This window comes from Amphiprion ocellaris, chromosome 1 (genome assembly GCF_022539595.1).
Source record: "Amphiprion ocellaris isolate individual 3 ecotype Okinawa chromosome 1, ASM2253959v1, whole genome shotgun sequence".
In the NCBI taxonomy this organism is placed as follows: domain Eukaryota; kingdom Metazoa; phylum Chordata; class Actinopteri; family Pomacentridae; genus Amphiprion; species Amphiprion ocellaris.
This window is the reverse complement of record NC_072766.1, coordinates 1,931,213-1,945,297: the sequence shown is the minus strand read 5'-3', so window position 1 is coordinate 1,945,297 and position 14,085 is coordinate 1,931,213. Positions and strand designations below refer to the sequence as shown.

At 38.7% G+C, this 14,085-nt stretch overlaps 1 protein-coding gene across 5 annotated transcripts in view; it reads right to left on the bottom strand.

Moving 5' to 3' along the window:
• Positions 1–14,085, bottom strand: part of glceb (glucuronic acid epimerase b) — a 94,591-nt gene that overhangs the window by 31,055 nt on the left and 49,451 nt on the right. For 4 of the 5 annotated variants that reach the window (XM_023263968.3, XM_035945322.2, XM_055010096.1 and 1 more), the window contains one exon: positions 7,013–7,542. In XM_023263968.3, the coding sequence (XP_023119736.2) occupies positions 7,013–7,542 (530 nt within the window). The remainder of the gene's footprint in view (positions 1–7,012; positions 7,543–14,085) is intronic. The other variant, XM_023263970.3, reaches the window with a different exon arrangement.

Sequence of the window (14,085 nt, the reverse complement as noted above, 5' to 3'; positions counted from 1 at the left end):
GGTCAATCGCTGAACCCACCGGGAATTCAAGCATTTTTGGAGCTTTTCGCTTCTTTTAAATAGACTGTTTTTGGGCTCAGATGATCTCAGCGTGAAAAGACATTAATGGAGAAAATTCAGAATGATGCAGCTGAAGACCCACAGCTTTCCTCAGGAGCTGCTGAGCCCCAAAGCAAACTGAAAGACCAGCGAATACTGGGCTCACTATTTTAAGTTAGACTGTCAGAAACATGGTGAAATGTTCATGTTGCTCTTTGTTTTCTGAGTGCATGAATCAGGAAGGTAGGAAATATTAGCTCACATGTTGTAGCTATAAATAACAAGTTCATGAATCAATGATCTTTGTCATAAACTCTATATAAAAAAATGGATGCAGCCTCTGAGTCTGAAACACAGAAATGCCTTAAACCTGCATTGTTTCTTGCTGCCAGCAGGGGGCAACTCTTCCAAATCCCGCTGTGTATGATTTTATGAGAAAATGACGCCACTTCTCACTTGATTTGTTGGCTTGGTGAATATCTTCCTCATATGTTTACAGTCTCACTCAATGGTTTTTAAGACTCCTTGAATACATTGTGGTGATTATTATGTAATTTATGGTCCCATTTATAGCAGAATAGATAATAAACCTGGGGATGTTAGGGATGGGGCCACCTCATGTTTGACAGGTCGCTACTGTAACGCCGAAGTGTCCTGAACATTCCAGTCAGATTTGCATCTAGTTTCAAAATAGCAACTTGGCGTAGATCAAATTTCAAACTCCAAAGAAACCAGAAGCTAATAGATGTCTTTTAGTTGACATTTTAGTGATATCCAGTCATTTTTTATTAATAAGTGATTGCTTCCAGAATAAATAATTATGGAATTTGTAAAGACATGATCATAATGAACATAAAAACATTAGCTTTTTTATTTTTAATAAAAATATATGCAAGATATATCCCATGGACTTCAAATTCCCTCAATTATGTATCGACCCGGGTTGCACAGTGGCGTAGTGGTTAGCACTTTCGCCTTGCAGCTAGAAGATCCCTGGTTCACGTCCCGGCTTTCCCGGGATCTTTCTGCATGGAGTTTGCATGTTCTCCCTGTGCATGCGTGGGTTTTCTCCGGGTACTCCGGCTTCCTCCCACAGTCCAAAAATATGCTGAGGTTAATTGATCATTCTAAATTGCCCGTAGGTGTGAATGTGAGAGTGATTGTTTGTCTCTGTATGTAGCCCTGTGACAGACTGGTGACCTGTCTAGGGTGTCCCCTGCCTTCACCTGAGTCAGCTGGGATAGACTCCAGCCCCCCCCATGACTCTAGTGAGGATTAAGAGGTGTATAGATAATGGATGGATGGATATATCGACCCTACTAAAGGTTTCCCAGAACACAGGAATTGAACACTGGAAAACAGCACAGACATCAAGAGCATTCCCTTCACACAGATTCCAAACCACAATTTGATTTAATTTGACATGAAGCTGTAAACAAACTACTTGACTTATTTTGTGGCTTTTGTGGAATCACAGTAGCCTGTGTCCTAGATTCTACTCAGAGACGATTCATCCAAATCCACCTCTGACTTCACCAGAAAATGCTTCATCCATCTCAGTCCTGCAGGTTGAGTGTGCTCAGGTGTGAGGTTAAGAGAGACTAGTGTTACCAGTGTGTTTGTACAGTGATGGTGTGAGGGTCTCAGGCCTGTTTTATCGAGCACTTTGAAGGGTATTAAATGTGTTTTAGGACTTTGTGTGTTTGGCTAAATGTGTAAATGTCCTGCAAACGGGATTTTAGAAAGTGATTTCTGGAACACAGATACAGTTTGTTATTTTCCTTATAAAATTTGATATATTGCCAAAAAAGAAATATCTGTCATGATTTTCTCAACTTAATAAAAAGAATGATCCAAACTAGTTTTGAATAAGGTCATTTTGTTATTTTTTAGCTAATTAGAGGTGGTCAGTATTAAATTTTAATGATATCCATTTTTAATTCAAAACTGATACACGAAATGACAAAACGAGACACAAAATGACAAAAACAAGATGGAAAATGACAAAACCGAGGCACAAAATGACAAAAATTAGACCCAAATTGACAAAAAGGAGAAACAAAATGACAAAATCAAGATACAAAATGACAAAAATGAGACACAAAATGACAAAATCGAGACACAAAATGACAAAATTGAGACACAAAATGACAAAATCGAGACACAAAATGACAAAAACAAGACAATGACAAAATCGAGACACAAAATGACGAAAACGAGACACAAAATGACAAAAACGAGACACGAAATGACAAAAACGAGACTCAAAATGACAAAACCCCATTAATGTGTAAATGACCTGTAAACGGCCTGCAGCAGAACGGGGAGTGGAGATCAGGACAGAAAAGCGTGGCACAAAAAATGAGGCCGATCGTGATTTAAGATGGTGTTGTTAGAGAGGATTAACTACGTCTGCTAATGATAGTGCTCTGGCTGCCGGAGCTTCATTTTTCTCCACTTCTGTTCTTTGTTTCATGACGGCTCTGATGCAACAAAGGAAAGGAAGGATTCAGTTTCTAAACCCCGACTGTAAAACCCTCCTGACAAGTAATGAAGCACTAAGCTGCTGTTTTTGGAAGCATTTTCTACAGAAAAAACTCAAATTTACTGCCAGACAGCATAAATGCAAATTCACTCTCTCTAGCAGTAAATTTTAGAATAATTCGTCTAAAAAACACCTTTAGTCTGGGGGTTTTTTCATGAAGAAACGAGCGACTGAGTTTGAGCTATCAGTGTGATTTGAGAACATGTCCTAAGGCTATAAGGATGTAAAAGGGCCATTATGACATTGAATGTGTTTTTGCTGAGGGTCCCGTTAAATAACTTTTTCTTTGTTAGCGGGGTGCATTTGGAGAGAAATGCTCCTGTAACCTTGTTTAAGCTCTGTGATAGCGCTGAGTGTGACAGGTTAATTAATGAACGGCTTTCTGCAGGAGAGGTGTGTATGCATGCACATGTGCAGCGCTAAGAAGCAAAGGAGGGTTTAATTAATGTGTGTGCAATATGAGAATGTACACGAGTCTCCTGCATCGTACCAAAAAGAGGCAGGAAACAGGAGGGTGAGAAAAACTGCTCAGCTCAGGTGTGGCTGGATTCCTGTCTGACCTATTTTCTACTACATGTTCTTCTCCTGTTGTAGGACAGCGAGGAAAGGCAGCAGAATCTGTCGCCCTAAAACAGGGGTGTCAAACATGCGGCCCGCGGGCCAAAACCGGTCCTCCAGAGGGTCATCCAACCTGTGATGACGTGTCCTTTTTTAAAAATGTTTTTATTATGTGGCCGATCTGACAGATTCTGACAGATCGGCCGTGTGATAAAAGGACACGTCATCACACTACAGATGCAGTCAAAGCATGTCAGCAAGGTAAAACCATACTTTCCTTATTGAGTTGTCAGTTTAAAAGTAACGCAATTCTATGATTCTTAGTTTTGTCGACATAGTGATGTGTGTAGGGCTGCAACTAACGATGAATCGATGAATCATCTGAGCACGATACGTCATCAAAAACTGAAGCGCACAATACATGCATATACTATACTGCGTTTCCGATACAGCGCGGACATCGGTGTGTATCGTGCGTACATAATACATGTACGATGCAGCGCGGATGTCCGTCCGTGTTCAGCTCTCTGCTCGGACGGTGATTTCTGTTGCATTGCGTGCTCACTTCTGCTTTTGATGATGCATCGTGCTCAGGCGATTCATCAATTCATTGTTAGTTGCAGCCCTAGATGTGTGTATTCATGAAGACGGTCTTTTTCTTGTTAAAAGCATCTTTGGCTATGGCAGTACGTCTCTTGATCTGCTGGTCTGATCTGCCAGAAACCTGCAACTGTTTTTAAAAACTCTCTGGATCAAGACGTTTCACATGAATGACCTGGTTGAGTCTACAAATACTGATTACAGATCATACTATCTGAGAGTAGAGAACTGAATTTAGGGTTTTGTACTGTTGGTCGAGTACAAGAAGCTACTTTAGAACATCTCCTTGACCTCAGGGGGCATTTTATAGACAAAACAATCGTTAGAGGAAATAATCCGCAAAATAATTTGATATAAAAATAGCAGAAGGTGGTTAAAACTAACCAAATATAACAGAATGACTCCTCCTGCCTCAGCTATGTACTGACATTGTGCTCTACTATTCTGCTCCCTGAAAGAGTGCATCAAGCAATGACACACAGTCATGTTTGGCTTTAATATAAAGAAGACGACTGCGTGTGGTTGTGTTTGTGTGATAAACCAAAAAGCAGATTCCCTTCATTATGTAAAAAAAAAAAAAAAAAAAAAGAAACAAAAATGTCAGTGTGGAAAATTGCACTATCCATCTCAGCAAAAATACCTATTTACTGCTGGCAAATTGCTCTTACAGACACTGGCTACCATTACTCATCAAACTAAACTCTGCACCCGACACTTTGCCAGCGAACATCTCCTCATTTATTACATTTCCCCGCCAAAACAAAAGCATGCTTCTCGAATGACAAAGGACCGGAGCTGAATAACCGCAAATCACACACTTTCTGCTTCTATCATTCTCAGTCATATCACTGATGTGCTGAATTTCTAAGGGATCTTTTGGTGTGGATAGTATTTCTTTTCTTTCACCAGCAGCTTCAAGCAATTAGACAATAAAAAAAAGGATAATGAATATCTATTTTGTAATTTCAGGCGAGAATACGGGGCCACTTCTTCAATCAAGCGGGGAACGGAACTATATTGATGACAGCGTGGTTTCAACTAATAGCCTTTTAAAATAAGCTATTGATCCTTCCTGGCAATTATTCTCAAAAGAAACCTTGAAAAGAAAACACCTGTGAGGATGGACTCAAAGTAGAGAGGAACACAGAGGGAAACATCCATGGAACAGACAGTCGTATGTTTGGATCAACACGAATACAAATCGAGAGTGTCCGAGTGGAGAACAGAAACATTTTTCACATTATTTCAATTTAGGAGCGTGAAGAAGCATGAATTTTGCAGCTAATTTATGCTGCATGAGTTAAACAGACTCAAAGGAAAGTCTCCTACAGACAGTAATTATTTGTAAAACACTTTTATCAAAGTATTGTCTTATTTTTGTGCATATTTCAGTTTGTCAAAGATGTGAAATTGCAGAGAAAGGTGAGCGAGAAAGGTGTGCATGTTGTGACTCTGTTTTGAGATGAATATTGGTGCTAAAATGGAAAAAAAAACCTACCACTTGTTCCTGAATGTGACGACGTGTTGAAAGTGATACAGAAATAGTCTAACCTAGCAAGATCACAGTCTCAACATTTTACAGAAAAAAAATAAATCTCATGTTTGTCTTTGACATTTTTTTTGGTCAAAACTAATCAAACTTTATCATCAATGACGCTGATCTGTGCATGTCTGAGAGGGTCTTTAATGTTAGTAATAGTATTTATGAGTGGGTGGTAGAACTGAGCATGTGTTCATGAAGTCTTGAAATAGATCTTAAAAAATAAATCTCATATTTCTCTGTGACGTTTTAGTTTGTAAACACATAAAAACGAATTAACGCTCATCAAAGAAATGATTGTATTTATTCAGTGATTTACGTCGCACTGATGAAGCAGAATGAGTGAGGAAACTTCATTATTTACTTTCAGTGACAAGAAAGGGAAGATATTAATGAAGTGTAAATACAAAACGTAATGAAAAATGTACCTTACTGTGTGTATTTCTATGTTAATATTGTCTGCTGTTGTACCTTATATAGCAGAAGAAAGTGGCTTCATGTTAGCGTAAAAAATAACAGCAAAATGCAGAAGATCTTTGGATTTAATGATAAATGATTTTAAAAAAAACAAGTTGTCCTATGACCACAATGTTAAATATTTTGTCATCTTTTCTCAAATTTTGTCACCTTTTGTATTTGCCAAAAAATGATTCTTCTTTTATGCAAAGAACCTCTTCTTTAGTGAGATGAGGCTACTAGACCTGGATTTAAGAGCATGAAGTGTTTCCTCTTTGTTTCTCTAGTATCTCAGCAGACAGTAGACGTTAATTCTTCTCAAAAACCTGAATACAGGAGGTCCTCGGTTTACGACGTCCTCCACTTACATCAGAACTGCTTACGGGCCGATCCTCGGTTTAACATGCGTCGTTTTGTCGTTATGATGGAACTGGTTCAGTGGAACTAGTTGGCGAGTGGAGCAGATGAATACTGTATGTACACTCAGTCCGTTTACAAATGAACAAGTTTATGAATTTATGGTCAAAATGGGTTTCATACATGCAACTGTCACAACCACACCCTACATAGCCGTCAAATTTGTGCATCTTTTGTGGATGAGTGGATAAAACTGGAGGGATGGAATACTGCCTGGTCTTTATATAAAAAAGGGACACTTTTGGTTCTCTATTATTAATTTAATTTTTCTTTCTCATAATGGATAAAGCAATGCAAACACCCTGTTTCTAAGCACCTTTGTCAATGTACATCCCCATGTTGACTTTGTAAAATAGTTTTTATGACTTGTTTAAAACTATACCATAAAGGAAAAAAAGGATAAATAGAAGAAATGCGATTCAAGTTGTGTTTTACATGCTGAATATTTGTGAAAAGCTAATTTGTATGTGTTTGAAATGTATATTGTTATTCTTTGAAAATAAAGAATTTTAAAAAAAAGAATCCTGTATGTACAGTCGTCACACGGCGCTATCAGACGGCTTTGTTTACATTTGCTGCTACATTGGATTATTCTACATTCATTAACTTCATTACAGCTCCCAGCATAAGTCAGACTCTTGTTGTGTTTCAGAGCTAATGACTGTTTGTCGTTACTGTAGTTGTACAAATATGTAAATTGATCAATATCGTGATGCACGTAACGGCTTTGTTTACATTTTCACCGGAGTTCCGACTTGCGACTTCGTCACACCGTAGGAACGGAACTCAGATGTAAGTCGAGGACCTCCTATATTTAGATGAACCTGATGTAATGAACGTTGGTTCTAACTCCTTACCTTCCACTCCACTGATGCATTTGACTCGGTCTCGGACCTCCACGTTGTATCCCTCGAAGGACATGAAGACTCCGTCGGGGTGGTAGGGCTCTCGCTGGGTGTAAACCTTCGAGTAGCTGTGCTGAAACTCGAAGCGGTCGTAGCCGTCGTACTGCACGATCTTCCCGTACACCTCAAAGTACTTCTCCATCCAGGAGAAGGGCAGGTAGACGTCGCCGCCGTCTCGCCTTCCTTTGATGGTGGACTCATCGTTGATCAGGCAGTCGATTTCCTCGTACTTGATCCCGCCGATGACCCCGACGACGGGCGGAGGCTCTGGAGGTTGGGGAGGATGCTGCTGGCTGCTGATGCTGGCGTCTCCGATCCTGGGGCTCGGAGCCACCAGAGCGGCTCGGGGCAGGAAGCGTATGGACGTGTCGCTGGAGCAGCGGTTCCACAGCAGCACGGTGATGAGCGTGAAGAGGGCGCAGATGACGATGAGGGTCTTATAGTTCACCCGAGCAGCCAGACAACGCATGGTCGCAACCTGCCTGCAAAACACAAACACAAGGTTATTAATCCTCGTGTCGCCCTGCGGGTCAAAACTGACCCGGTTTAAAGTTTGAAAATGTGGGAAAAAATATATCTTCACAGTGAAACTTCTGATGTCCACATTTTCAACATTTTTGGGAAATCTTTGAAAATTTTTTGGTGGAAAAAAGAAATGTTAAAAATGTTTCTTAAGAACATTCACCAAAAAAATCAACCAAAATTTCACTGGATTTTGGTTGATTTTTATGTGAATGTCCCTAAAGAAAATATTACAAGTTTTACTGATATATATGGAATCACTTTAGATATTTTTAGGATTTTTTTGGAAGACTTTTACTCATTTTTTGAAAATATTTACAATAAATTTGGGGGATTTTTTAAAATAAAACTTTTCAGGGAAACTTTTAAGGAATTATTGGAATTTTCATCCTGAAGGTTTTGCAAATTTTCAGAAATTTGGGGAATTTTTTTGCTGGATTTTTTTCAGACAAGGAAACAATATTTTTTGGTGCCTGTAAATGAAGACAACAGGATGATTAAACTGATCTATTTCAGACACACCATGGCATCATAAAACACACAAAACAAACAAACAAGCCACATTCAGAACTTAATGTCATTTTGTCACTTGCTTTTGTCATTTTTTGTCTTGTTTGTCTCATTTGTATAATTTGTTTGTCTTATTTTTGTCATTTGTCCATTTTTTGTCACTTTGTAACTTTTTTGTCGGTTTTTTTGTTTCTTTTGTGATGTTCATCTAATTTTGTCATTTCTTTTCTCGCTTCTGTCATTGTGTGTCTCATTTTTGTCATTTTGTGTTTTGCTTTATTCGTTTTTGTCGTTTTGTGTTTTTTGTGTCGCTTGTGTTGTCTATTTTTTCGTGACTTTGTAACTTTGTCTAATTTTTTGTCTATTTTTTGTTTTGTTTTGCCTCGTGTGTCTCATATTTTGTCTTTTTTCTCGTTTTTGTCATTCTGTGTCTTGTTTTTGTAATATTTTGTCTTGCTTTTGGTGGGTTTTTTTTGGTCTTTTTTTGTCTGACTGTCGTTTTGATCATAAAGTAAAATACTATATAGTTCAGTTCCAGATACCTGTGATTAAAATGTGGAGTTGTGGTTATTTATAGGTTATTATGCTGTGATTTTTCTGGTCCGGTCCACTGGAGATCAAACTGGACTGAATGAAGCTGAACTAAAATGAGTTTGACACCCCCTAATCTATACTATCATATCGTTTTAGAAACCCCAAGAACACATTCACTGTTCCACATTATTATATTTTTCCATTGTGTATTTTCATAAATTGTTTTATAGCTGTACTCATTTTAGGACCATCATCCAGACCGTTCCATAAGTTCACCCCACAAACTAATAAACATCTTCTCTTCATGGTGGAACGAGCAAATGGCTTTTTAAAATGAAAATTTCTTCTTAATTCACAGTTTAAATGTTGCTTCTGAGCAGTTGTTGTATGTTATTAACTAGAAACTTGTTGCTGGCTCTGAACATTATCTGTGTAGTTCTAAATTTAACTAGATTAACAACTTTCAAAGTATTAGTATTAGTGTGCTCATTATATCCCACATTATGTACGATCCTTAAAGCATTTTTTTGCAGTATTTTTACTGGATATCATGTAGTAATATATGTATCACTGCGGATTTCTGCACAGCAGGTCAAATATGGTAAAAACATTGAGCAGTATAATGTATAAGAGGCTTCTAGATTTAGAACGTGTCTCTGTTAACGTGTTATTTGGTAAAGATATTTATATATAACTGTCAGCGCTGTAAACCGACAATCTGCAGTGAAGCTCCTCATTTGAAAAAAGCTCATCATCATGTGTTTATGGGATGTCGTCTACTTTTATCATCTCATTGATTTTTACATTTTATTTATCTTATTGTTGGTTTTATTCTCATTTATTCTTCATACCTTCTACAGTGTTTTCTTTTATTCCACTCAGACTTGACATTTTTGCTTCTTTTCTGATTTTATTTGGTGTAGCTGTATCGATTCATTTGAAAAATCTTTTTTCATCTTTCTTCTCTTCCTTAACGGACTTCCTGAGTATCCTGCTTTTCATTTATGCTCTGTCTGTAAAGCAATTCGTAAACTCTGTTTTTAAAAGATGCTATTGAAATAAACTTACTATTATTAATATTGTGACTGATGATTTGTTAATGTGATGAAATTTACACATGGCTCTCGGCTCTGTAGACTGGCAGACTGCTGTGGAGTACGATTTAACAGCCTCATTTGAGAAAAGCTCATTAAACAGACTCAAACTCATTTATCCAACCCATCTGCATAACTAAATACACAACAATGCAGTGAATAACATCCAACAAACATTTTAATGGGCACACGAGACATCAAGTTACCCTGAGGCCTAATCACTCAGAAACAAATCATTACCATTTAAAAAGACAAAACAAAACTGTGATTTTGGATCTGTGTTTCATTGTTTTGTTGATTATCTGCTCAATTTATCATGTCCTATTTGTGACATTACAGTCTTTAAACATTTTAGCAAAACTACCACAAGTCCAGCCATGAAATCTGACGCGGACATTTGGCTAAAATGTGTAATAAACATTCACAACAATAAGCAGTCGGTGCTTGTGGTGTCATTTAAAGATAAACTTCCCTACATCACCAATGCTTGATTTGAGAACATTTTGTGGGAAGCAGAACAACCGGGTCACCAAATCTGAGACGAACTATGTCCTTTAGGAAAGTCTGAAGATATGCAGCTCTTAATTGAGGCACATCAGAGCCGTTGCGCGCTTCATGATTTGACACTGCGGCAGCCATGAGCCACTTGGTGGAAACTCAAAGTCCTTGAGTCTATGTGTGAGTATGTTGGGATCAGGCCACTGAATCTGATGACACATTTATATACAGTCCACTGATGTGGTTACTTTAAATCAGGGGTGTCCAACATGCAGCCCGTGGGCCAAAAGGGGTCCTCCAGAGGGTCCAATCCGGCCCTCAAAGTGTAAAAATTCCAGAGAAGACATTAACTGCAGATTGGAAATTAGTAAAACTATAAATTTAAAATCATTTCTAGACCATGACAAGTTGTTTTGATCATAAAGTAAAATACTAGATTGCTGATTATTTTTTTGTAATTGTGTCTCGTTTTTCTAAATTTTGTCTGTTTTTGTCTGACTTTTGTCATTTGTCTCATGTTTTTCTTGTTTTGCTTCATGTTTCTGTCATTTTGAGTTTTGCTTTATTCGCTATTTTGTGTATCGTTTTTGTCGTTTTGTGTGTTTTTTTTGTCTTGCTTGTGTTGTTTGTCTACTTTTTGCTGTTTTTTTTGCCAGTGTCATTTGTGTAATTTTTTTGTTTCATTTTTGTCCATTTTTTGTCGTTTTGTAACTTTTTGATCAAATTATTTGTCATTTTGTTTCTCATTTTTGTAATATTTTGTCTTGTTTTGTCAAATTTTTGTTGTTTTAATCATGTAATAAAATACTGTACCATTCAGTTCCAGACACCTGTGACTATAAGTTTTTTAAAAGATAGTTCCTTAAATGTGAGCATTTTCAGAACATATTTTTTTGCACTAAAACAAAGGAAACATTAGGAGTTGTGGTTTTTTATAGGTTATTATGCTGTGATTTTACTGGTCCGGCCCACTGGAGATCAAACTGGACTGAATGTGGAACCTGGACTAAGATGAGTTTGACACCTCTGCTTTAAATTGTGCAGCTAATCAGAATCAATTTCCTCCTCTTCTTCTGAATTGGAGGAAAACTTCCAGATCCTTGTCATTTTTTCTTTTTTTCTGACTATTTGCCCTGATCAGCTCAGCACTGACAGTTTCTCTTTTTGACAAGAATGCACTTGAAGTTTACAGATAGTTGAATGTTTAGCAGAAAGTTTAGCTGGGTTCAGCCGTTCAGCAGGGAACTGACTTATGCAGATTTCTAGCGGCGACTTAGTGTCAGTTTCAGTCTGACTGCTTTTGAAAACAAGGATGTGTTGCTCTGCTCTGATTTCTTCTTTCATCCTGCAGCATTTAGTGACACTGTGTTTCTGATTTACAGTCAGCTTGCTAGAAAAAGTGGATTTTAAATTGGCTTTCTAAATGCACGTGAGCGACCTCTTGTTTCTGGGTGGGTGAAAAGTCAGCTGATTTACTAGTAGATGAATGAAACAAAGTCATTAATGATGTAAAGTTAGACAATAGCCAAGACAAACTAGCGAAAGATGTAATGTGAATTAGCTGCATGATAAACAATGCTGTTCTTAAGCAATGGTGGAGAGCAAAGTGTGTTTGTTCTCCACTGACTCTCCCATTATTTCATCAAAAACTGCAGAACTCTGAGAGAATGCTGCCGGAACAGCTTCCTCTAAATGGATGACAAGTTGTAATTTGTGTCAAACCCAGAGTTTGGCTCCCTTTTGTTTGGCGAGGAGACCGAGTGTGGATGAGTCAGAAGCACCTGAGGACAGAGCTGGAACATGCATGTTGTAATTAAGACCGCACACGCTGAGCAGAACCAGATCTGGAGTGGCTGCAAATACCAAAAGGCAGCTCTGTGAACAATAAAGAGCAGCAGCGTGTCCATGCAGGTCTCATTTACAATCCAACAACCAAACCCTGCTAGCAGGTTGATGCTGGTCCACTTCTCTCATGTTTACATTTTGTTTTAGGTGGGGTTTGGGTTCAAGCCACGACTTTTATCTGCAACATCTGCAAAAGAAGGCACTGAAATATTTTGGGAATTATTCTTTCAGTCCCTCCAGGAATTTGCATTGTTTTGATCACAACAATTAACACAAATTCAATCAATCTCCATGAATTCTGCACCACCTTACAATTCTGTCCAATCACCGCAACTTTTCCACCATTTTGTCCCGCCTCCCGTGAGTTCCACCAATCATAGCAGTCCTAAACGTAACACACGTGCGTCACTGAATTCACTTCCTTGTTTCTGGTCTGAAGATGCAGACATGTCCCATTCTAATGTCTCTCATTTACCAACAAAAATTACTGCTAAAGAAAAAAAAGCAACTTTTTATCGACTGTCACCGTCTCCCGCAATTTCATGGCAACAAATATGCTGAAAACATCGCAACTAACATCGCAATTTTACAGAAAAGCTGCCGAACATTCAGGCATTTTAGGGACGCAACAATCTGGAAAACGCCCATGAAATCCTGGAGGGACTGTGCTTTGTACTTTCTTGCAGCAATAAGGTCTGGGAACACACCAACAGCTAGCCAGATTCTATCTTTTAGAACCTCTAAATTTCACCCATTAACACATTAAATTTTGATTAATTCGCAAAAAAGCTGAAATGTAAAACATACCGGACTATTTTTTAGGCCAGGAGCAGTTGCCAAGCAAGGATCTTAGAAGTAACGGCTCCCGACTGAGAGAAAGTTACACAAAGAAAACCGTCAGCTTTCATTTAGAAGCCAATATTATCTGTTTGGATTGAGCTTTAGTAGAGGGATGAGAAGATTTTTAAACTTTAAACTAGGGTCAACTGATATGGTTTTTACCACGGCAGATGTCAATTACTGGCCATCAAGGAGACCGATAACCAACATTTGACATTTAGTTTTCCAGTAAAAATGAAGCCCTTGCTGTCAAACTGTATTTAACTCTATGACACAAACTCCAGCACAAAACAGAGAGCACTGTGGTCTGGATATTGGTTGGGCCACAGATTGATATAGTCGCATCAGGCCACACCGCAACATTTAAAAATTTATTTTATGAGAAATCAGTTAAAAAAAAAGAATAAAAGATTGCAATAATAATAATAATAATAATACAGTAACAATTGCAATACGTTGCTTCCCCAAGTGAAGGAGTTCAAGTATCTCAGGATCTTGTTCACGAGTGATGGGAAAATGGAGCGTGAGATAGACAGGAGGATTGGTGGCGTCAGCAGTAATGTGGACGTTGTACCAAACCGTCATGGTGAAGAGGGAGCTGAGCCACAAGGAGAAGCTCTCAGTTTACCATCCATCTACGTTCCAGTCCTCACCTATGGTCATGAGCTCTGGGTAGTGACCCAAAGAACGAGATCCTGGATAGAAGCGGCTGAAATGAGCTTCCTCTGTAGGGTGGCTGGGCTCAGCCTTAGAGATAGGGGGAGAAGATCAGACATCTGGAGGAAGCTCAGAGTAGAGCTGCTGATCCTCCACCTCTAAAGGAACCAGTTGAGGAGGTTTGGACATCTGATTCAGATCCTCCAGGGAGACTTCCTTTGGAGGTTTTCTGAACACGTCCTCCTGGGAGGAGACCCCAGGGTAGACCCAGAACCTTCTGGAGGGATTATACATCTCATGTGGCCTGGGAACGCCTCGGGATCCACCAGGAAGAGCTGGAAAGTGTTGCTGGGAGGAGGAACGTCTGGAATGACCTGCTACATCTGCTGCCTCCAAGACCCGACCCCGGATAACAGGAAGGAAATGGATGGAATGAATGGACTGCAGCAACTGGAAAAATGCTGGCTACCAGATTGAATATTTGACAACACTGATAAATGGTTGGCACCTACTTTGAACCCCGTC